A 22,288-nucleotide genomic window follows, 5' to 3' on the forward strand; every position below is an offset into this window, starting at 1 on the left:
TCTCCTGCCCGCTAGGCCTTAGTGGCCTGGTATGAGATGGTGCTTTTTCTGGAAGCCTTCCTTGGTCAGCTCTCCAGGCTTCCAAATACCCTACGACAACTGCTCCCATGGGGAGGCTTGGGCTGCAGAGCAGACCTTGGGGGTTTTATGCCTTTGAAGGCTGCCTACTTGTTTCCCCTAAAGGATTCATCCATCTGTCTCTCCACCCTTCCGCCCACTCATTTATCATTTATGGTCTCCTGATTGTGTGTCAGGTACTCTGCCAGGCAATGGAGTGCAAGGATTTATGAAGATGGGGTAGTTTCTGTTATGCAGTGGTCAAGGCAAGGGCACCCTGAGTATAGTCAGAGAGCGGGCACCTGGGAGCCTGGGTTGGGGATCATCCTGCAGGCTCGTGGTTGGAGCTAAGGAAGGAGTCCAATGGTAGGGCTGACCCACGACTGGCCTTGTCAGGTCAGGAAAGACAAAAGAGAGGGGGTAAGGGTAAGGACTGGATCAGGAGACCAGAAGGAAGGGGAGTCTTGTCTAACAAATTGCATGTTAGCATTCTGGCTGCAGAATGTGTGTGTGTGTGTGTGTGTGTGTGTGTGTGTTCGTAACAGCGGGAGGGTGGCAGAGGTAACAGGTGGAGAGGCAGTGGTCCAAACAGGAAGTCTCAGCTGAAGCTCTCCCACCCATGCCAGGGACTCTGAGTTCTGTCCCGGTGTCACACAACATCATGGGAAAACAGCAAGCTTGGATCTCCTGAGCTCAGTCCAGCCCTACCCCATTTTGCCCCAGCCTTCAAAATATTGTTTTTTCACCCATTTTTGCTATCCCTTTGACTGATACCAAGAACAGAAAGAAGAAACTGCCATATAGAGATTGCTCCTGCATTTGTTTTAAACCTGGTATTGAAGATATTGTCTGTTCTGTTCACGCTTCTTAGGATTTGATTCTAGGAAGAAAAACATTTTTCACCTAAAGTAATGGTGAGTCTGCCTCTGTGGAGATTACACACACACACACACACACACACACACACACATTTATTATTTATATTTTATTTGTGTTGGAAAAGAGAAACTCCTACCATTTTTCAATACGAATTATACATGTCCATTCAATAGTCTGGCAAATAGAGCAGCAAAATTATCCCACCCCAAACAACCTCTGTTTAGTAGTTTGAGATTATTTTTAGTTGTTTGTACTGTGCACAGATCTGAAAAATGGAAGCAAGCACATGCCTGGACAACTTTGAATCCTGCCGTTTTTCAAAGATAAAGTTGCCCTTGAAGCACACAGTCACCTAGACTCCTAAGGCTAATGAATCTACTCTCTTCTCGGTTTTCTGGAATTCTATTTCCATTTCCATTTTGAACAAGCTGTATTTTATTTGTGTCTTTTACTGTATATCATCTCAAGATCTAACTAACAATTGAAAAGAGTTGGTTTTCTGGGGGGGGGGGGCGGGGGGCGGGGATGGTGCCCTCGATGTCAAGGTCACGGGCTCACAGTGGGGACAGGGCTGGCTGGTCCCTGTCGAGGATCCCCAGGCTTGGGCTGTCCCTCCATCGCTGCCTTCACCCAGTCCACGTAACTGAGCACTTTGGTGTAGAAGTCATACCCCTGGCCACAGCCAATGCCCCAGGACACAATGCCTGTGGCCACCCAGCGAAGGGCACGGTCATCCCACACCACAAAGACGCCACCACTGTCCCCCTGGCAGACCCCCTGCTCCTGTGTCTTCCCCCCAACACAGAACATGTTGTCGGAAAACACCTCTGTCCTCTGCCTCTGTTGGAGCCAGGCCTCGCAGGCCTTCCTGGGGGCCACAGGCAGCCTCGAGTATTTCAACTCCTTAGCTAACCTGCCCTTCTCTATGCCAAACCCACTGACGTAGCCCCACAGGCCGCTGAGGTACTGGGTCTCGTTGTCGGGCAGACAGACTGGGAGGAGGTTGGGGCCCAGTGGGACCGCATCCTGGAGCTCCAGGAGGGCGATGTCCCCGTTGAAGTTGCGGGACGCGTTCTGGTGGTAGTCCGGGTGCACGAAGACACGGCGAACGGGGTAGTTTCCCAGTTTCATCATCTCCTCTACGTGTGTGTGGCCCAGGAACACATCCACACTCGGGTACCTTCCCTGGGAGACGAGGTCCTTGGGGTAGAGGGTGTGCGCAGCGGTCAGGACCCAGCGGTCGCCCAGCAGGGCCCCGCCCCCGCGCCCGTAGATGAGGGTTAAGGCTTGCCAGGGGAAGCTGCCCAGCTTGGCTCTGGGGGAACCAAGGGCCTCCTGGTTCGGGGCGATGGGGGTGACCGGCCGTCCACACACTGCAAGATACGGGGGGAAGGGTAAAAAGTCAGTTGCACCCTGATGCATCTATTAAAGACCTACTCCTGTGAAGTGCTGTCCAGTTAGGGTGCATGGAGAGGGCCCCTGGCATGGTCCAGCATTGGGTCAGAAGGACCCTATGCTGAGGCAGACCCTCAGGGGAAGGACAGACGGACAGGCATGAGCCGTAAATTAATTCAGATGGTACTGGGGGCCCATCCTGTAGGGACTCAGGACGGTGAAGTGAGGGGTGCTGGGGGCTGGCTTTGTTGAGCTCTTCCTCCGGCCTCCTCATCCATCGTCAAGCCACTCCTTTAGACGTGGTGGGGCCATCCCTGGGCAAAATCTCGCAGCAAGCTGTGCCTCTGTTTCCTGTGCCACGTCATCATTGAACACTGCCACCTGCCCTCCAACCCATTCCCAAAGTACAGTGAGTCTTCAGCTTTCTGTGGATCAGGAGTAAATACCACTCACATGGGGTAAGAAGGCACTGCTTGCCTCAAAAAAAAAAAAAAGATTTAAAAGTTGGTAGACCATCTGGCACCGTGACATCTCAATAGGGAGGTATATTGGGGGTGGGGGTGGGCAGAGAGCCTGTCTGTATATCCTTAAAGTGTACCAAATGAAGAGAAGGTTTTCTCTAATTTCAACTTTTCTTGACATCCCTGGCCTTCCTCTTCCTCCATTTTTGCATCTGTTTAACTACTTCATGCTTTAACTTTCCCAGCTACCTCTCGACTCTCGAAGAATAAGTGGTAAGCTCCTTGGTTCTCCTTTCCTGGGCCCCTTGGTTCCCTTTTCCCTTCTTGCCTTCTGCCTTTCTATCCCAAGTCCTTCCTTTAGTCCTCCTGCCCCTTGCTCGCTCCTCTCCCACTCCCACTGGTCCCAGCTGTAGGAGAGGCTTGTTTGAGGGGTGGCCATCAGGACAGCGTTGAGGAAGGCACTACTCACCAGGCACACACCGCGGGGCCTCCTCCCTATCCTGGGCGTCCTTCCAGGGGCCCCGGGCTGCACAGGTGAGAGTCCCTGAGGAGTGAGCTGAGGAGAAGCCAAAGAGACGGGTTCAGAATTGGGAAAGTAGGTGCCTAGAGGGTTTCAGGCCTCTTGTGGTATGAGTGAGGCATGTGGGAGAGGATTCCTCAGCTGGGGTGGGGTGGGGGACTCACCTGCTGGCACTACCTGATAATACGGCTCCTGGCAGTGGTTCTGGGCCTTGAGAGGGCTGTCTCCAGGTGTGTTGATGGCCTCAGAGCCCCCGCTGGCCTGGCCAATGGGTTGACTGCTATTCACAGCTATAGGAAAACAGCAGTCATCAGTGCACAGACCAGACTGGCAAACTGGCAGCCGAGGGGCTGATTCTGGATGGGCCATATTTAGTTTGGTCTGCAGAGTGTTTTTTTTTTTCTCAAATTTTCTTTAACATTTAAACTATTTTGTACCGATTAGATTGTTAATGCTCAAAAAATTTGAAAATAATTGTGTAAGTAGGGTATGGGGAAACAGGCACTTCCAAATGAGGTTGGTGGGAGCATAAATTAGTAAATTCTCTTTGGAGGAAAATTTAGCAATATCAAAATAAACATGCAGGGTGGTGTGATAGTAGCTCAGTGGCAGAATTCTCGCCTGCCATGCCGGAGTTGAACTGGGTTCAATTCCTGGTGCCTGCCCATGTTAAAAAAAAAAAATTAAACATGCAAACATTTTGTCCTAGCATTTCCAATTCTAAGAATTTATCCTAAAAGTATTCTTAAACATGTGCTCAAAGATGCATAAACAAGGATATCCACAGCAGCACTGTCAGTGGCAACAAAATATCTATCAATGTGGAGTTGATTACATTGATCAAAGGAAGATCATATCACATCAATCAAAGGAATGTCATATGTTCATTAAAAAAGAATGGGGGGCAGGCCATGGTGGCTCAGCAGGCAGAATTCTCGCCTGCCATTCTGGAGACCTGGGTTCGATTCCTGGTGCCTCATTCGATTTCCTGCCCATGTGGAAAAAAAAAAGAATGGGGCAAGGGGTTCAAGGGTAGTTCAATGGTAGAAGTCTCGCCATTGGGAGACCTGGGTTTGCTTCCCTGCCTGTGCATTACCCCCCTCCCCCAGAGCCCCTCCCCCAATTCAACAAATAGTTCTGCAATGAGGGGATAGCCACATGGAAAAAGAATGAAATGTGACCCGCACTATACAGCATACAAAATAAAAAAAGAATGAGGCAATTGTAACCACACTCATACGGAATGATCTTCAAGATATATCATTGAATGAAGAATGCCAAGTTTAGAACATTGTGTATAGAATGCAACACACACACAATATTTATTTGAATGCCATAAAATGTCTTTGGGAGAATACCCAGGAAATGGAGAATGGGGCTGTTTCTGGAGAGGGCAACCGAGGGACTAAAGAGCAGAGATTAGAGAAGACTTACTTTTTAACCATACTGTCTTTCTTTGGGAAATTTTTGTCATGTGCCTGTCTTATCTTTCAAACCCGAATCACCATTCAAAAATCTAGAATTTCACTTAAAAATCTGGATTTTGGGTTATGCTTGAAAAATCAGATGACCTGCCAACATTGGGCTTGCACATCTGCTTGGAAACAACATGCTGAAGCTGGGCAGTGGCGGCCCCCTTTCATGGGGCTGCCTGTCCAACAGGTCAGGGCTGGGGCAGGGGTGGGGGCAGGCCCAGGTGTCCCTGAGCCCCCAGCCCCAGCTGTCACTCAGGCTGCCTTAGGTAGATACTCAGGGACCTGGTGGGTGGGGATGGGGCGGGTGGTGGGGCGGAGGCTGCCCTCCTTTCACCCCCAGGGGAGATGCTCACCCACGGCTTGGTAGAAGGCCAGGAAGCCCTTGTGGAGAGGGCTGGTCCTATTCTTCATGGAGGCATCTGTGCGGAAGGTCAGCTGCAACCTGTTCCCTGAGGTCACAAACTCCGTCTGACCAGGGGCACTGCCAAGCGGGGGTCCCTGCTGCCCACAGAACCGGCCGAGGTCAGCCCCACTGTCTGTGATCTGAAGGAGGAAGGACGAGTGAGGGGTGGGGAAGGGGGGTGTGAATTCTGTCTCACTGGGGGCCACAGGTCAGGTCCTGGGCATGGGCTCCAGCTCCTCTAGAAGACCTGCACATGCCTGGGGCTCAGAAGCTGCACGTGTGGAGGCTTCCTCATGTAGCCTCCTGTTCCATTGTTGACTCCCAAGTTTCTTCCAGACATGACCACATGCCTAGGGTATCTCTTTAGCCGACCATAATTATGTCATATAGCCCACCATCTTAACCTTTTTTCAAGAAGCTCCTTGGGAACCCCATGGATCCCCCAATAGTCCACTAGATTATAAGCTGTTAAGGAGACAGGGACTATGTCTCTTTTGCTCACCCCTGAGTCCCTGATGCTCAACATGGTGTCCATGCAAGCACAGTTTTGACTCAGTGAATATACAGCTAGATATCTCTCCCCTCAGGCTTCTCTTTCCTCCCTGACATCAACATCCACTTCCCTGAATAACTTTCTATAACTAACATCTGCAAGGCAAGAAGACCCTCCTGCAAAGACCGAACCCCAGGGGCTTCTCACCTTTCCCATTCTCCTTCTTTTATGGCACCCCTTCTGTTAACCCACAGCCTGTAAATGAAGCCCTCACAATGTGTAAGACTCTTAGGACACAAAACACACAGATTAGGCAGACATTGGCTTTTGTTGCTTAACTTGGTAAATTCTCAAAACATGCTGTCTCTCTTTCAACCCCCTTCTAGTGTCTGGTCCTTGCTCGAATCCTTTCTCGTGGGTTCCTCAACCCAAGGAAGGGCAACTTGGAAGGAGTTCCCCTGGCCTGTGCTTCATAATCGATCTCTATTTTGGACACCCAGCTCACTGCTCAGATAATTTTATTTCTAACTTTGATATTGATCCACATATCCTGGGTTCTTGCAGGCTCTTCATTCCCTTTCTCCCCAAATTCCAAATTCCTTTAAGACTCTATCCAGCCCATCGCACTGTGATTACATTAACTGGGAAAAGTTGGCGTGAAGAAAATTTCTCAGTTGCCCCAAATCCCATGCTCAGGCACATCCCAATGTAACTCTCCACATTTAAGAGGCCTCCTTCTTGAGGAAGAGCCTTGATATAGGAAACTGTCATTATTGATCTACATGGTTATAAGCCACTCCAGTTTTCTTCTGACCCCTTCACATGAATTCTTAGCTAAATAAAATCACTTAGGAGTCTCACTAGCAAAGTAGAATGAACACAGGAATGAGAATCATAGATCCACGTTATATTTCAGACCTTGGTCCTAATTCCCTGTGTGAGATAGGGAGTTTCTTAATTGCCCCATGTGGTACTTAGGTTCAGGTGTCAACTTGGCCAGGTGAAGGTGCCTAGTTCTATTGCCTTGGACATGAGCCAATGGCATGTGAACCTCATCTGTTGCTGATTACATCTGCAGTCAGCTAGGAAGTGTGCCTGCTGCAATGAATGATGTTTGATTTAATTGGCTGGAAACTTCAATGAGAGAGCTCAACATAGCACAGCCCAAGCAGCTCAGCATACCTCATCTCAGCACTCGCAGTTCAGTCCAGGCCTTTGGAGATGTGGAAAGGAATCACCCCGGGGAAAGTTGTTGGAACCCAGAGACCTGGAAAGAAGGCTAGCAGAGATCGCCCTGTGCCTTCCCGTGTAAGAAAGAACCTCAGTTGAAAGTTAGCTGCCTTTCCTCTGAAGAACTATACTTTTTTTTTTTTTTTGCATGGGCAGGCACCGGGAATTGAATCTGGGTCTCTGGCAAGGCAGCTGACAACTCTGCCTGCTGAGCCACCATGGCCCACCCAGAACTATATATTTTTAACTAAATAAATCCCCTTTTATTAAAAAAGCCAATCCATCTCTGATGTGTTGCATTCTGGCAGCTAGCAAACTGGAGCACCCCATATCTCAGTTTCCTTCCTATAAAATGAGACCTCCTATGAGATAACCCTATCAGTTCAAGGCTTTCAAGGAAGATGAGAGACTAGTTCACTGCTTCTTCCGCCTATGAGCCTGTCCTGTGGAGTTCATCCAGACCCTTCATCGGAACCGCCAGCTTCACAGCCTGCCCTGCAGATTTTGGACTCTTCCACTTCCACGATTGCGGGAGACACCTTTATAAATCTCATGTTTTCAGATTTCTCCTGTTGGTTCTGTTTCTTTAGAGAACCCTGACTAACATAGCAGACAGACCATCCAACTGAGAAGGCAGACCTATGATATTTAGGAGTATGTAAGTTCCTCAAAATTTTATTAGTGTCTTAGGAAGCTATGGGAAAATGCATTCCTGCAAAATGAGGGAGGAACCAAGAAAGAGAAAGACTGGGAATTCGGGTCCAACAACGGGAGGTAAAGGAAAGCCCTAGAATGAGGGAGAAAGGAACCAACTCCCAGAATGAGTGAAGGGTTAGAGAGCAAAGAATTCAGACAGAAGAAGGGAATCTGAAGCCTTCAAGCAAGATGCCATCAATAAAAACTAGGACCACCGGACTGAGATTGTACTTGAAGATGTCAGGAGAGTTATACTCCACACTAAGAGTTTGGGGAGATTAGTTGCAGAGAGAGCTCAGCAAACTAAAAATTGAAACAAAAGAAAACAAAGCAAAAACAAACAAAAAACCCTGAAAGAATTCCATATAATTATTGATTCCTGGGAAAATCAAAAGTTGGAGAAGAAAATATAATTATTGTATATCATGTGCTGAGCTGTGAATATTTTACTGTCCTGAATAGTGTAAATGATGGTTATACATTTAATAACAACAGTGCTATAAAGTGGGAGGATGGGGAGGGGAATTGGGAGTGGTGATGGGCTCAGAGATGAAGCCAGTCCTTATCTTCTACAGTTGACATTAGTCAATATTTTAAAAATGAAAAATAGGAAATAACAGAATAAGCACATTATTTTTACTGATGAAGGTAAATCCTAGAAGAAACAGCTACACAAATTGCAAATGATTGCCTCAATCTGAGATGGTGGGGAGTGGGCTGGGGAACTGCGGCTTTTCATTACCTGATTTTTGAATGAGGTACATGTTTTTAAAGCATTCTTATTCCGAATAAAGCCCTTGTCATAAGAAGTCTTGTGATAGCTCTTTTAAGTTAAAAGAGAAGAGTTGAAGCTAATCTTTGTTACTATTTGTGCTCAGCTTCCTAAACTGACAGAACAAATACTCCATGATCTATGTGCTGGTTTGAAAGGAAGCATGTCCCCTAAGAAAAGCCATGTTTTAATATAAATCCCATTTCATAAAGGTAGAATAATCCCTATTTAATGCTGTATATTTGAAACTGTAATGAGATCATCTCCCTGGTTGAGGTGATTTAGTCAAGAGTGGTTGTTAAACTGGATTAAGGGATGACATGTCTCCACCCATTTGGGTGGGTCTTGATTAGTTTCTGAAGTCCTATAAAAGAGGAAACATTCTGGAGAGGGACATTCAGAGAGAGCAACACTATGAAGCAGAGAGTCCACCAGCCAATGACCTTTGGAGATGAAGAAGGAAAACGCCTCCCGGGGAGCTTCATGAAACAGGAAGCCAGGAGAGAAAGCTAGCAGATGACTCCGTGTTCACCATGTGCCCTTCCAGCCAAGAGAGAAGCCCTGACTGTGTTCGCCATGTGCCTTCTCACTTGAGAGAGAAACTCTGAACTTCATCGGCCTTCTTGAACCAAGGTATCTTTCCCTGGATGCCTTTGATTGGATATTTCTATAGACTTGTTGTGATTGGGACATTTTCTTGGCCTTAGGACTGTAAACTAGCAACTTTTTAAACTCCCCTTTTTAAAAAGCCATTCTGTTTCTGGTATATTGCATTCCGACAGCTTTAAACTAGAACAATCTACTTTTAAGGACAGATGCATGAGTCCCTGCCCTTTTACTCTTGATTTGTGTGTCCCTGTACTAGTCTCCTTTGCTCCTTGGTTCCTGGATGGTGGCCGTGGACAGACGCTGGTGGGTGGCTGAGCAAGGGGCCAGGCCACGGCCTCCAAGGTAAGCTGGGCCCCAGCACCCCTGACCTGGGATCTGCATCCAGCCTCTCCCATGTTTCCCTTGGGGTCAGGACCAAGCCACCTCCCCTTGCTCCTGGGAGGCTCCAGGCCGGGGGCTCCCTCCCCAGAGCCCCTCCAGGATCCCCTCTGCAGCTCACTGTGACTGAGTCCCGCTCACAGAGCGGGGACGGCTCCAGATCGAAGTCCTGGAAGACAAGCTTCACTGAAAAGCCCTCTGGAGCCTCGATGTCAGTGGTGCACGCCAGGCCTTCGGGATAGGGCTCTGGATACTGGGGAGATGTCAGCTTCTGGGGTAGCCGCTGGGCCAAGAGGACAATGCCCTGTGTGTGGCAGACCTGGAGGGCCCCCCAGAGGAGCAGCCACCACCTGTGGACGAGGGGGAGATGAGCCACACAGCTATGGCCTGGGGCCTGGGGAAGCGTGAGGAGTGGGGCTGGCTTTGCAAAGGGGGGGTGGGGTCAGCAGCTGGGCCCCAGTTCTTGAGGCCTGGTGCCTCGCCTCGTTTGTCTACCACTTTATGGCCCCTTCCTTGCCTCAACCTCCTTCACCTTCTCCTCGGCCTGAGCTCCAGATCTGAAAGTTTTCCTGAAGAGTCTCACTCAAAGGAGGGGGCTGCTTTTCTTCTTCAGCAAATAACCCCTTTCCCACCCCCTACTGGGATTTGAGGGAGCACTGGTGGTAAAAGTGAGGGGTGGCATTTAATATGCTGCTCTCCTGACTCAGACCTCTGCTCCTTCTCCTTAAGGCTGCTGGAGGCTACAGGCCTCTCCCAGTTCCCCTCGTGTGTGTGTGTGTGTGTGTGTGTGTGTGTGTGTGTGTGTGTGTGTGTCCGTCCGTCCGTCCCACCCTCGCCTTCCCTCCCAGGCCTCTCCGAGGGAAGCACTCACATCATGCCTAAGCAGCTTGTAGGGTGGGGTCTTCTCCAGAGATAGTTCTTGTACTCTGGGATCAGGCCAGGGCACGGGAGGTGGGGCTGGAGAAGGCCCCATGGGGGAGGAGGTGGAAGTTACTGGAAATGAGTTAAGTAACCCTCCATGTTCCCTTTTTCTAATTCTCTGGGTTGGACGCCACCTGCTGTCTGAATCAGGAAGGCCCACCTATCACAATCTAGAGGCAAACCATCTCCAAAATAATGCTGACCCCCAAAGATCACGGGTGGGAGGGCACTGGCTCTTGACTCTTTTACACCATTTAAAACTACTTTTCACTACGTGCACATATCACACATGGTAGGGGCCCCTCACACGTGGTGGCTGCTGCTTCCCTCCTCTCCCATCCAGCCTGCTCTGCTCATTTACTTACCTGCTTGTCTCTTGTAGAAATTGGAGTTCGTGGTACGTGAACTTGAGCTTTTCCTTCCCTCTCCCTCCTCCCCAGGTAGGAGTGAGTCACTCACTTAGGGAGCCTTTTGAATCCTGCCCTTTGCTCCTGGAGGTGGTGGGCTCACAGATCAGGGCCGGGGCAGGGGTCAGGGCCGGCCCAGGTGTCCTTGAGACCTCAACTCTAGCTATCACTCAGGCTTCCTTAGCAGAAAAGGGGCCTGGTGGATGGGGCGGGTGGTGGGGCAGAGGCTGCTCTCCCTGCACCCCCAGGGGTGTTGCTCACCCATGGCGTGGTAGAGCGCCGGGAAGCCCTTGTGGAGAGGGCTGGTCCTGCTCCCCGTGGAGTCATCTGTGCAGAAGGTCAGCTGCCACCTGTTCCCTGAAGACACAATCTCCCTCTGACTAGGGGCACTGCCCGGTGGAGGTCCCTGCTGCCCACAGAACCGGCTGAGGTTGGTCCTGCTGTCTGTGATCTGCAGGAGGAAGGGAGGAGTGAGGGGCGGGCAAGGATGGAGTGAATGACATCTCACTGTGGGCCACAGGGTCAGGTCCTTGGCTTGGGCTCCAGCCCCTCTAGAAGGCCTGCTGGCTCAGAAGCCGTAACTCATAGTGGCTTTGTGAAATAGTTCCACTCCCTTTTACTCACCAGTCTACTGAACATGATGGCTGCTTCATGCCCTCTCCAGTGCTTCCTGGTCCACCTCTTCTTTCAGGGGCCTCTTGAGGAATCCAGGGAGCACCTCTAAACAGTCTGCTAGACCAGGCATTGCCCTCCATTGAGGCAGAGACAACAGCTGCTTTGCTCACCATCACCGACGGCCCACATATGAGATCATGAGACTCGTGTGGTTGGGTTTTGAATACATGGGTAGAAATATTCTTAAGCTAGCTCCTTCCCTTCTTACCCCCTCCCCTAATCACCATTACCACTCTTCCCACCCACTATCACTTTGCTAATTACCTTTCTGCTACCACCTTTGGGGACTTGACTTTTCCTTCTTCTCCTTCTCCTGCAGGATCCTTCCCCCACCCCACATAAGGCAAAAAAAAGCACCATATGGTCACAACTCAGATATCTAATAACAGAGTGAGAAAATATGAAGTTGCAAAATATACTAAATATTTTCTGTATTATTTTGTGTTTCTGTAATATTTTGCAATTTTGTCATAGCAATAAATATTTTAATATTTTACTTAATAAATACTAAAATTAAATATTTAATAGTAACAGAAAGCTCCTTCCTGGCTCTCTCTGGGCCAACCCCTCCCAAGTGACCTGGCCGCACTCGTTAAGTCCACTCCCCTGGGTTCCTCTCCTCCCCCCTCCTTAGCTTAAGGAAGTGCACAGGAGGCACTGAGGGCACAGTGCTCGGGTCCTGGGGGCGTGTTCTCCTGCCCCTCCTCACCCCTCCTTTCCCTGTGCTGTAACTCCATCCCTTTCCTTTTCTCCAGAACTTTACTTTCTTGCTTTCCTCCTCCTCCTCTTCCATCCAAGTTTTAGTTTTGCTCGTTTCCTATCTTTAAGCATTGTATTGCTCCATCTTCCTGAGGAGCCTCTGACCTGAGTAGGCAGCTTCTTATTGGGCTTGCGAATTTTTATTCCCCCCCAAGTCTTAAGGGTGAAAAGGAGGTACGGATCCCAAATATCCCTGATGCTGTGTTTTCATAGTCAGATTAGTTGTCCTGCTTATGGCTTGATTGAATCAAGCCCCCCACAAAGGCATACTCAAGTCCCAACCCCTGGTTCTATGGTTAGTTCTATTGTAAATAGGACTTTTTTTTTTTTAACTTTTTAAATGGTTAAATGTGTATAATACAAAGCAAAGACAGAAAAAGGTAATAGTTTTCAAAGCACTCTTCAACAAGTAGCTACAGGACAGATCCCAGAGTTTGTCATGGGCTACCATACCATCGTCTCAGATTTTTCCTTTTAGCTGCTCCAGAACGTAAATAGGACATTTTGAATACGTTATTTTTAGTTAAGGTGTGTTCCAACTGAATGATGTTGGCCCTTAGTCCTGTTGCTGGAGGATTTATGGAGAGAGAGTCATGTGGAGGGGTGGCTGGAAGTCAGTGGAACCCGGAAGGGAAAAGAGAGGATGTCACCATGTGATGGGAAAGTCAAGAAACCCTAGGACTGTCAGCAGCCAAAACACTAGTCACCCAGGAAGGAGGCCTCCGAAACTGTGAGCTAATAAATTCCTGTTTTTAAGCCAGCCCATGTGTGGTATTTGTCACAGCAGCCAGGAAACTATACACCTAGGGAAGGGATGCTATGGGCCACAGGCAAATTCCAAATCCCTTCTCAGCTAATTGAACTCAGGGTCTTACCATTTCCTCCCCTTTCTTTTTCCAGTCTTTCCCACCTGGCTGGGTTCTATCATTCCAGGCAGCTCACAGGGCAGTGATTCCTCCTGTTCATTTAAATAAGCAAAAGATCTCAAACAACAACAACAAAAAACTCTCAAGTACTTTGTTTGGAAAAAGAATTGAACAGAATAATGGGATTTTTACCTTTATGCTTGAAAGGAGAACAGAATACCACAGATAGTCTCCTGGCCTAAAAAACAACAAACACAAATATTTCTACTTTTTGAGAAGTGAAGAGATTAATTTAAATATTATTTTTAGAGCCTAAACTAGTAACCAACTAGAGCTGAAGACTTTTGGAGCTTATTGATTACATTCCACTGGGCATATAGTAATAATTCCTGAAGTTTGAGTGTCTTAAAAGATTACTTTGTAATAATTACACTTCCAAGGATGATATAATCATAACAGAATAGGATTATGCATTTATCACACCAGTGAGATTGAGTGTCGCCAAGTCACCACTTTATCAGCATCAACTTTGTGAAGCAGAATCCTGTCCGATTCTGCAACTGTAGGATATGAGGGAGCAAGCATCTTTTCATCTTCCTGAGAATCCTTTCATTAGCATTTGTGGGGCTTGCTTTTCAAAACCAAGCATCAGAATTCCATAGGAGCATGCTCAGCATGAAAAATGAGCAGATCTGAGAAGGTTAAAGCGCACAAAAGAAAAGAGAACGTTAACACAGAAGATAGGACACAATGTTTTTTTATCTACAATTGGGACATAGGCCCCTTCATTCTAGGGCAACTGAGAGGGCTTGACCCAAGCCAAGGAGTACAGCTGTGGCTGGGGATATCTCTAGTTGGCAGGAGGGAAAGGAAGTTACTGGAAATGTAGCAATTTTCAGTGTGTCTTGTTTTAAAACTCTAGCATAGACACCACCTGCTGTTTGACTTAAGGAACAGCTGAAATATTGGAGATAGTGTTTACCCCAGTAGGTGCTTGATACTGCTAAGACCAGATAGATCTCTTACCCACCAAAGCCCAGACTTAACTCAGAGGGGAGGTGAAGGAAAGTTCTATGAGGGTCATGCTGGTCATGCCTTTAACTTCTCTATTTCAAAGCCTGCTTGCATCTGTATCAATCTCTCCCTCATTTCTGGTTGTTTCTATCTCTGTCCTTTGGTTCCAAGTTGTGTACTTGCTGGGGAGAGGACGGATGGTCATGTAGAGCAGCAGAAAATGAGGTGGCTTCGTGGAAATGAGGTGGTAGAGAGAAAAGACACTAGATTAAGGTAAGCAGAGGGGAGTCGTGGCATGAGGCCTTCACTTCAGCTTTTGGCCTTCACTATTCTACTATGTAGAGTAATATGCCCTACATCGGAAATCTGGTGATTCAGCCAACGTCCTTTCATGGTTGTCAGAGCCTGTAAGGCTGACAATGGACTGCTTCGGCCCATGGGGAGAGAAGCCTGATGGCCCTTAGAAGTTGTGTTAGTCAGGGCTCTCTAGAGAAACAGAATCAATAGGAGATATCTGTAAATATGAGGTTTATAAAGATGTCTCATGCAACTGTGGGAGTGGAAGAGTCCAAAATCCACAGGGCAGGCTGTGAAGAAGGCAGCTCTGATGAAGAGTCTCAATGAACTCCGCAGGAGAGGCTCGCTGGCTGAAGAAGCAGTGAAAAAGTCTCTTTTCTTCTTTAATAGTCTTTGACCGACTGGATTATCTCATTTTGGGGGACATGCCATTAGTTGATTACAGGTGTAATCAGCCACAGCTGCAATCAAAGGACTAATGATTTAATACACCAGCCTTCTGGTTTATCAACCAGCCACAAAACAACCTTGCAGCCATGGTCAGGCCAGTGCTTGCCTGGCCAGACAACTGGGCCCATCACCTGGCCAGTTGACATGAGAACCTAACCGTCACCGAAGTCCAGGTTGGGCCACTTCTTGCCAATTGCAGCAGGGGGAGGAGGGCAATTAGCGCTCAGGAGAGGTAGCATTCTCCAGAAACCTGCAAGTGAAAGCTCTGGATGTGCAGGTAGGAAGGCCAATGAATGTGAAGGCTGTAGCATGAGCCCCTAGTCGTCTGCGTTGGCAGGAAGAGGCACTAGAACAGCTACTGGATGTTTCACCACAGCTCCTCCTTTACCACACACCAATTTAGTCAACCTATAAGCCTTAACAATACTGGATGGCTTCTGTGTTTATTTTCACCCACCCTGAATCACTTTATTTGAAGAAGTTCCTAAAGGCAGCCTTTTTTGTCATTGTCTTCATTTTCCCAAGTGACTCAGACAGGTCTAGCAAGACTTGTGTCTTGCCCACGAGGGTTACTAACTCTCCTTCCCTTGTAGCTTTGATGGATTCACTTTACTGAATCTTCCAGAACGCTTCTTTGGGGTCGTCTATTGGCAAACCATATGTCTCAGTTTGGCTGGAACAGTCCTGGATTACAGTGGTTGTCCTGAGTGCAATTATTAATAGTGTCCCCTTTTCCTCACAAGGGTGTCTTGATTTGGGTAATAAGTTGCATATCATCCTAGTATATGGTCCTGGTATCATAAGATACTTTGAAGCTACTACAATATGGTGATTGCACTGCAAGAGACCTCCCTTGCCCTCTACCTGCAGCCCCACTCACCATCACCCATTGCTGTATTTAATAGCTGTGACAGTTTGAAGGTGTATGTACCCCAGAAAAGATCAGTCTATTCCTGAGGTTATAGACCTATTGTAGATAGGACTTTTAAATTAGGTTATTTCAATTGAGACGTGACCTACCTCATTCAATGCGGGTCTTAATCCTCTTAATGGAGTCCTTTATAAAGAGAATAAGAGACAGAGAGAAAACACAGAGAAAAAGGCCCAGAGAACCTAAGAGAGACAAAGAAGCTGAAAGAGAAGAACATACAGAAGTTCAGAGAGGAGGTTACTGAAGCCAGAAGCTGGAAGCAATGAAACGGGGGAGAGAAGGGAGAGACTAGCAGACATGTCATGTGCATTCCCTTGTGTCAGAGAAGCAAAGGAAGCCTACAGCCAGTCTTCAGAGTACAGGTATCATCCTGATGATGCCTTTATTTGGACATTTTCATGGCCTTAGAACAGTAAGCTTGTATGTTAATAAATCTCCATAGTAAAAGCCAACCCATTTCTGGTATATTGCATTTTGTCAGCTTTAGTAAACCAAAACAGTAGCCCAGCCTGAGCCCTGGCTACCTGGAACATCCTCTGGCAGCTCCGTGCCCAGAGCCCTGTCCTCTCTGTTCCCAGTAGCAGCACAGCCACACTCTTCAGGAATCACACACGGAGTACAGGTCATGCTTATCAACATGTTTCTGCTCCCTCCTTCTACACTGAAAGCAGAGCTTCCATTCTTCTCCGATACTGGAGAAAATGTTTCTTTCAGGGCACCAGATCTGAAAGGTGGGAGCATAATGGGCTTGTCTCAAAGTCCTGAGGTCTGTATGCCCGCCACTGAGCAGTAAGCATTAGAAAAGGCTGGGAAACATCTCCAGAAAAACACTGTGGCCTCTAACCTATATTCATTTATTCAACAATCCTGAGTATTATAATACTTTTTATATATAAAAGTATATATAAGTATTATATATACCTGGGTATTATAATGCTTTTAGCATCACCTCTTTGGCTTGTGGGGAGGCAGGAGTGGCTGTTGCTCTGCAGCTTGTAACTCTAACAGCAGGAGCAGAGGTAGCTACCCAAGTAATTTAGGCACAGATACAGACACAGGGGCTCATTGGGGCCACACATGTTCACATCTGGGAATGGGGAGATAGGGAGGGTGACGAGTTAATGCTTTGGGCTCTGGAGCCTGGAGGAAAGGAGCAGTTCTGGGGAAGAACTTGCACCTTCCCCTTAATTAATAGCACAGAAAATCCTAGGAGAGGCTGTGGGGCTACAGCACTGAGCCTCTGAAATATTTCCCTGTGCTCTGGGCTCTACAGGTGTGTAGTTTTCTTATTATGCATGCCAACTTCATAAACAGATTGTAAGCTACTTGAGTATCTCAGAAACTTCTGCCCCCATTTCCCACCTCCCAAACAGTGCCCAGGACTGTGCTGAACTTGATGAATATTGAGGGACGAAGGAAAAAAAAAATAAAAAGGAACACGTGTGGAGTGCTTTGAATTTTACAATTGTGTTTTTCAGACACATCTTACCTGCTTCCAGTTATTGCAGTCAGTGCCTATCCATCTAACCTTTCCAAGATAACAACTAGAAACTCAGGATAAAATATAAAATTCAAATACTGAAGGCTCTGAAGATCGGACAAAAACAGGTAGTTATTGCAGGAGAGTTGAAATTTAAATGAAGGCAATAATATGGGGTGAGTTTCTTGCCTTTTTCAAAAAATAGCTTTAGTATGTGGGAAGCCTGCCTCAAACACAGCATGGGGTGCCTGCAACTAAGATAAAATCTGGGATCTTACTGCCTTAAAGAACCAGAAGACAGAGTTGGGGCAATCCTGGAAAGGGGTTGCCCAGAATTCCTCGTATAAACTCTTTCCAAAAAAAAAAAAAAAAAAAATCCAAATGATCCCCAATCCGAGCATCATACCCACGATTCCGTTATGATCAACTAATGCATCTACTATGAAAAAACTTCTTACCCCTTACACTAGCTATGCTAATATGACATGTATCATTACCCATGTCACTAGCAAGCATCCCCCCACAAACATAAGAAATATGTCCGACAAAGGAATTACTTTGATAGAGTAAAACATAGAGGTCACAGCCCTCTTATTTCTAGAAATATAGGGGTCGAACCTACTCCTGAGAAATCAAACTTCTCCGTGCTTCCATTCTTACACCACATTCTACCAGTAAGGTCAGCTAATTAAGCTATCGGGCCCATACCCCGAAAATGTTGGTTTATATCCTTCCCATACTAAATTAACCCTTTAGTCCTAATAATAATTACAGTAACCCTACTATCAGGCACTGTAATTACAATACTCAGCTCCCACTGACTCCTAATCTGAATAGGTCTAGAACTAAATATGTTCGCCATAATCCCCATCTTACTAATAAAAGCAAACCCACGATCAACTGAGGCTGCCACAAAATATTTTCTAGTACAAACAACAGCATCAATACTCCTAATACTAGCAGTGCTAATCAACCTAATCAATTCAGGCCAATGAACCATTATAAAAGCACACAACCAAATAGCACTATCAATCATAACCATCTCACTGGCTATAAAATTAGGATTATCACCATTCCACTTTTGACTCCCAGAAGTTTGCCAAGGAGTACCACTCATTCAAGGAATAGTCCTACTAACATGACAAAAACTAGCGCCAATTACAATTTTATATCAAATCTCCCCTTACATCAATACCACTCTAATCCTTACTATGGCTATCCTCTCAGTCATAATTGGAGGGTGAGGTGGCCTTAATCAAACACAACTTCGCAAGATCATAGCTTACTCATCAATTGCACACATAGGATGAATAACCGCAATCATCATATTCAACCCAACCTTAACAATATTAAACCTCATTATATACCTAATTATAACAATTCCAATATTTATACTACTATCTTACTGCTCAGCAACTACAATCCTATCACTATCACACATATGAAATAACACCCCATTAATAACCACTCTACTAACTCTAGTACTAATATCCCTAGGTGGCCTACCTCCCCTGTCAGGATTTTTACCAAAATGAATAATTATTCAAGAAATGACAAAAAATAATCTTCTAATAGTACCCACACTTATAGCAATCCTAGCTCTGCTAAATTTATTCTTCTACATACACTTAATCTACTCATCATCCCTAACAATATTCCCATCAAATAATAGCACAAAAATAAAATGACAACTCAAACCACAAGCAACCATACCCGCAATACCCACCCTAATTACGCTATCGATCCTCATTATCCCAATGTCACCAATACTTACGACACTTGGCTAGAGGCTTAGGTTAACCGAGACCAAGAGCCTTCAAAGCTCTAAGCAAGTATTAAATTACTTAGCCCCTGAATTAAGGACTGCAAGATCTCATCTCACATCACCTGAATGCAACTCAAGTACTTTAATTAAGCTACGTCCTCCCTAGACTGGTGGGCTTTAATCCCACGAAACTTTAGTTAACAGCTAAATACCCTAATCAACTGGCTTCAATCTATTCATCACACCTTATTACTCAACAAAAGCCCTGGCAGGCCCAACCTACTACTCTGAATTTGCAATTCAGCATGAATTGTTCACCACAGGACTATTGGTAAAAAGAGACGCCATGCCTCTGTGTTAAGATTTACAGTCTAATGCCTCAACTCAGCCATTTTACCTATGTTCATCTCACGTTGACTATTCTCAACAAATCATAAAGATATCGGCACCCTATACTTACTATTTGGTGCTTGAGCCGGGATAGTTGGTACAGGCCTAAGCATCCTTATCCGCGCAGAACTTGGGCAACCTGGCACCCTACTAGGAGACGACCAAATTTACAACGTTATTGTAACCACACACGCATTTGTAATAATCTTCTTTATAGTTATACCTATTATAATTGGAGGATTCGGCAACTGACTCATTCCTCTAATAATTGGCGCCCCAGATATAGCCTTTCCACGTATAAACAATATAAGTTTTTGACTCCTACCACCATCATTTCTCCTCCTACTAGCATCTTCTATAGTAGAAGCAGGAGCAGGTACAGGTTGAACTGTCTATCCACCTCTAGCTGGAAATTTAGCCCATGCAGGAGCATCCGTAGACCTAACCATCTTCTCACTACACCTGGCAGGAGTTTCTTCAATTCTGGGCGCAATCAACTTCATCACTACTATTATTAATATAAAACCCCCAGCAATAAATCAATATCAAACCCCACTATTCGTATGATCAGTACTAGTAACGGCAGTACTTCTTTTACTATCACTCCCTGTCCTAGCTGCTGGGATTACCATACTCCTAACAGACCGTAACTTAAATACTACATTCTTCGACCCCGCTGGAGGTGGAGACCCAATCTTGTACCAACACCTATTCTGATTCTTCGGTCACCCAGAAGTCTACATCCTAATTCTCCCCGGATTTGGAATAATCTCACACATCGTTACATACTACTCTGGAAAAAAAGAACCATTTGGGTACATAGGCATAGTATGAGCTATAATATCCATTGGATTCTTGGGCTTTATCGTTTGAGCACACCACATGTTTACAGTAGGTATAGACGTAGACACACGAGCATACTTCACATCAGCAACAATAATTATTGCAATCCCAACTGGAGTAAAAGTATTCAGCTGACTAGCTACCCTTCATGGAGGAAACATTAAATGATCGCCAGCCATATTATGGGCCCTGGGTTTTATTTTCCTATTCACAGTAGGAGGACTAACCGGCATCGTACTAGCAAACTCTTCACTTGACATTGTACTACATGATACGTACTATGTAGTAGCCCACTTTCATTACGTACTATCAATAGGCGCAGTATTCGCGATCATAGGAGGGTTCGTTCACTGATTCCCACTATTCTCAGGCTACACATTAGATGACACCTGAGCAAAAGTACACTTTGTAATCATATTTGTAGGAGTAAACTTGACATTTTTCCCTCAACATTTTCTAGGTTTATCTGGTATGCCACGACGTTACTCTGACTACCCAGATGCATATACCATATGAAACACAGTATCTTCAATAGGATCATTCATCTCACTAACAGCCGTAATCATTATAATCTTCATAATCTGAGAAGCCTTCGCCTCAAAACGCGAAGTCTCAACAGTAGAACTAACAACAACTAACGCTGAATGACTACACGGCTGCCCTCCTCCATATCATACATTCGAAGAGCCAGCCTTCGTAAAAAACTAACCAAGAAAGGAAGGAATCGAACCCCCTAAAGTAAGTTTCAAGCCAACTTCACATCCAATGTGGCTTTCTTTATACGAGGAGTTAATAAAAACATTATATAACTTCGTCAAAGTTAAATTATAGGCTCAAACCCTTTACTCCTCTATGGCCTACCCTCTACAACTAGGATTCCAAGACGCCACATCCCCAATCATAGAAGAACTGCTCCATTTCCATGATCACACACTAATAATCGTATTCCTAATCAGCACACTAGTTCTATATATTATTACACTGATATTAACAACTAAACTTACTCATACAAGCACCATAGACGCTCAAGAAGTAGAGACAGTGTGAACCATCTTACCAGCCATTATTCTTATCCTAATCGCACTGCCCTCACTACGAATCCTATACATAATAGATGAAATTGACAACCCACTATTAACTGTAAAAACAATAGGACACCAGTGGTACTGAAGCTATGAATATACCGACTACGAAGATCTTGGATTCGACTCATACATAATCCCAACAACAGATCTAAAGCCAGGTGAACTACGACTACTAGAAGTTGACAACCGAGTTGTACTACCAATAGAACTCACAATCCGCATATTAATCTCATCAGAAGACGTACTACACTCATGAGCAGTACCCTCTCTAGGCCTAAAAACTGACGCCATCCCGGGACGCCTAAACCAAGCCACACTAATAGCAACACGGCCTGGACTCTACTACGGACAATGCTCAGAAATTTGTGGATCTAATCACAGCTTTATACCCATTGTCCTCGAACTAGTGCCACTAAAACACTTTGAGGCCTGAACTATATCACTAATCTAGATCATTAAAGAAGCTAAAATCAGCATTAACCTTTTAAGTTAAAGACTGGGACATAACCTCCCCTTAATGACATGCCACAACTAGATACATCAACATGACTAATCACAATTACATTCATAATCTTAACACTATTTATCCTAATACAACTAAAACTCACAAAACACTATTTCCACCCGACACCAATACAAGGCACACCGAGCTCAACTAAACAACTAACTCCTTGAGAAACAAAATGAACGAAAATCTATTTGCCTCCTTCATCTCTCCAACGATAATAGGACTTCCTATTGTCATACTAATTATCATATTCCCAACCATCCTCTTCCCAGCCCCAAACCGCCTAATTAACAACCGTATAATCTCCATACAACAATGACTAACTAACTTAGTACTAAAACAAATAATAATGATTCATAACCCAAAAGGACGAACTTGAGCACTAATATTAACGTCACTCATCATGTTTATCGGCTCAACAAACTTACTGGGCCTCCTACCACATTCATTTACCCCTACAACCCAACTATCTATAAATCTAGGTATAGCCATCCCACTATGGGCTGGAACAGTAATCATAGGGTTCCGC

General features: G+C 45.8%; 1 protein-coding gene across 1 annotated transcript; it reads right to left on the minus strand.

The window, feature by feature from the left end:
- Nucleotides 1-1,050: 1,050 nt before the first annotated feature.
- C1RL (complement C1r subcomponent like) lies at nt 1,051-10,317 on the minus strand. The gene is made up of 6 exons (XM_077169921.1): nt 10,240-10,317; nt 9,490-9,718; nt 5,141-5,330; nt 3,477-3,602; nt 3,262-3,348; nt 1,051-2,309 (listed from the first exon to the last, which is right to left on the minus strand). The coding sequence occupies exons 1-6, from the start codon at nt 10,242-10,244 to the stop codon at nt 1,483-1,485; spliced, it is 1,464 nt and encodes a 487-aa protein (XP_077026036.1). The 5' UTR covers nt 10,245-10,317; the 3' UTR covers nt 1,051-1,482.
- Nucleotides 10,318-22,288: the final 11,971 nt, after the last annotated feature.

The sequence above is a fragment of the Tamandua tetradactyla genome, chromosome 7 (genome assembly GCF_023851605.1).
Source record: "Tamandua tetradactyla isolate mTamTet1 chromosome 7, mTamTet1.pri, whole genome shotgun sequence".
NCBI classification, from domain to species: Eukaryota; Metazoa; Chordata; class Mammalia; order Pilosa; family Myrmecophagidae; genus Tamandua; species Tamandua tetradactyla.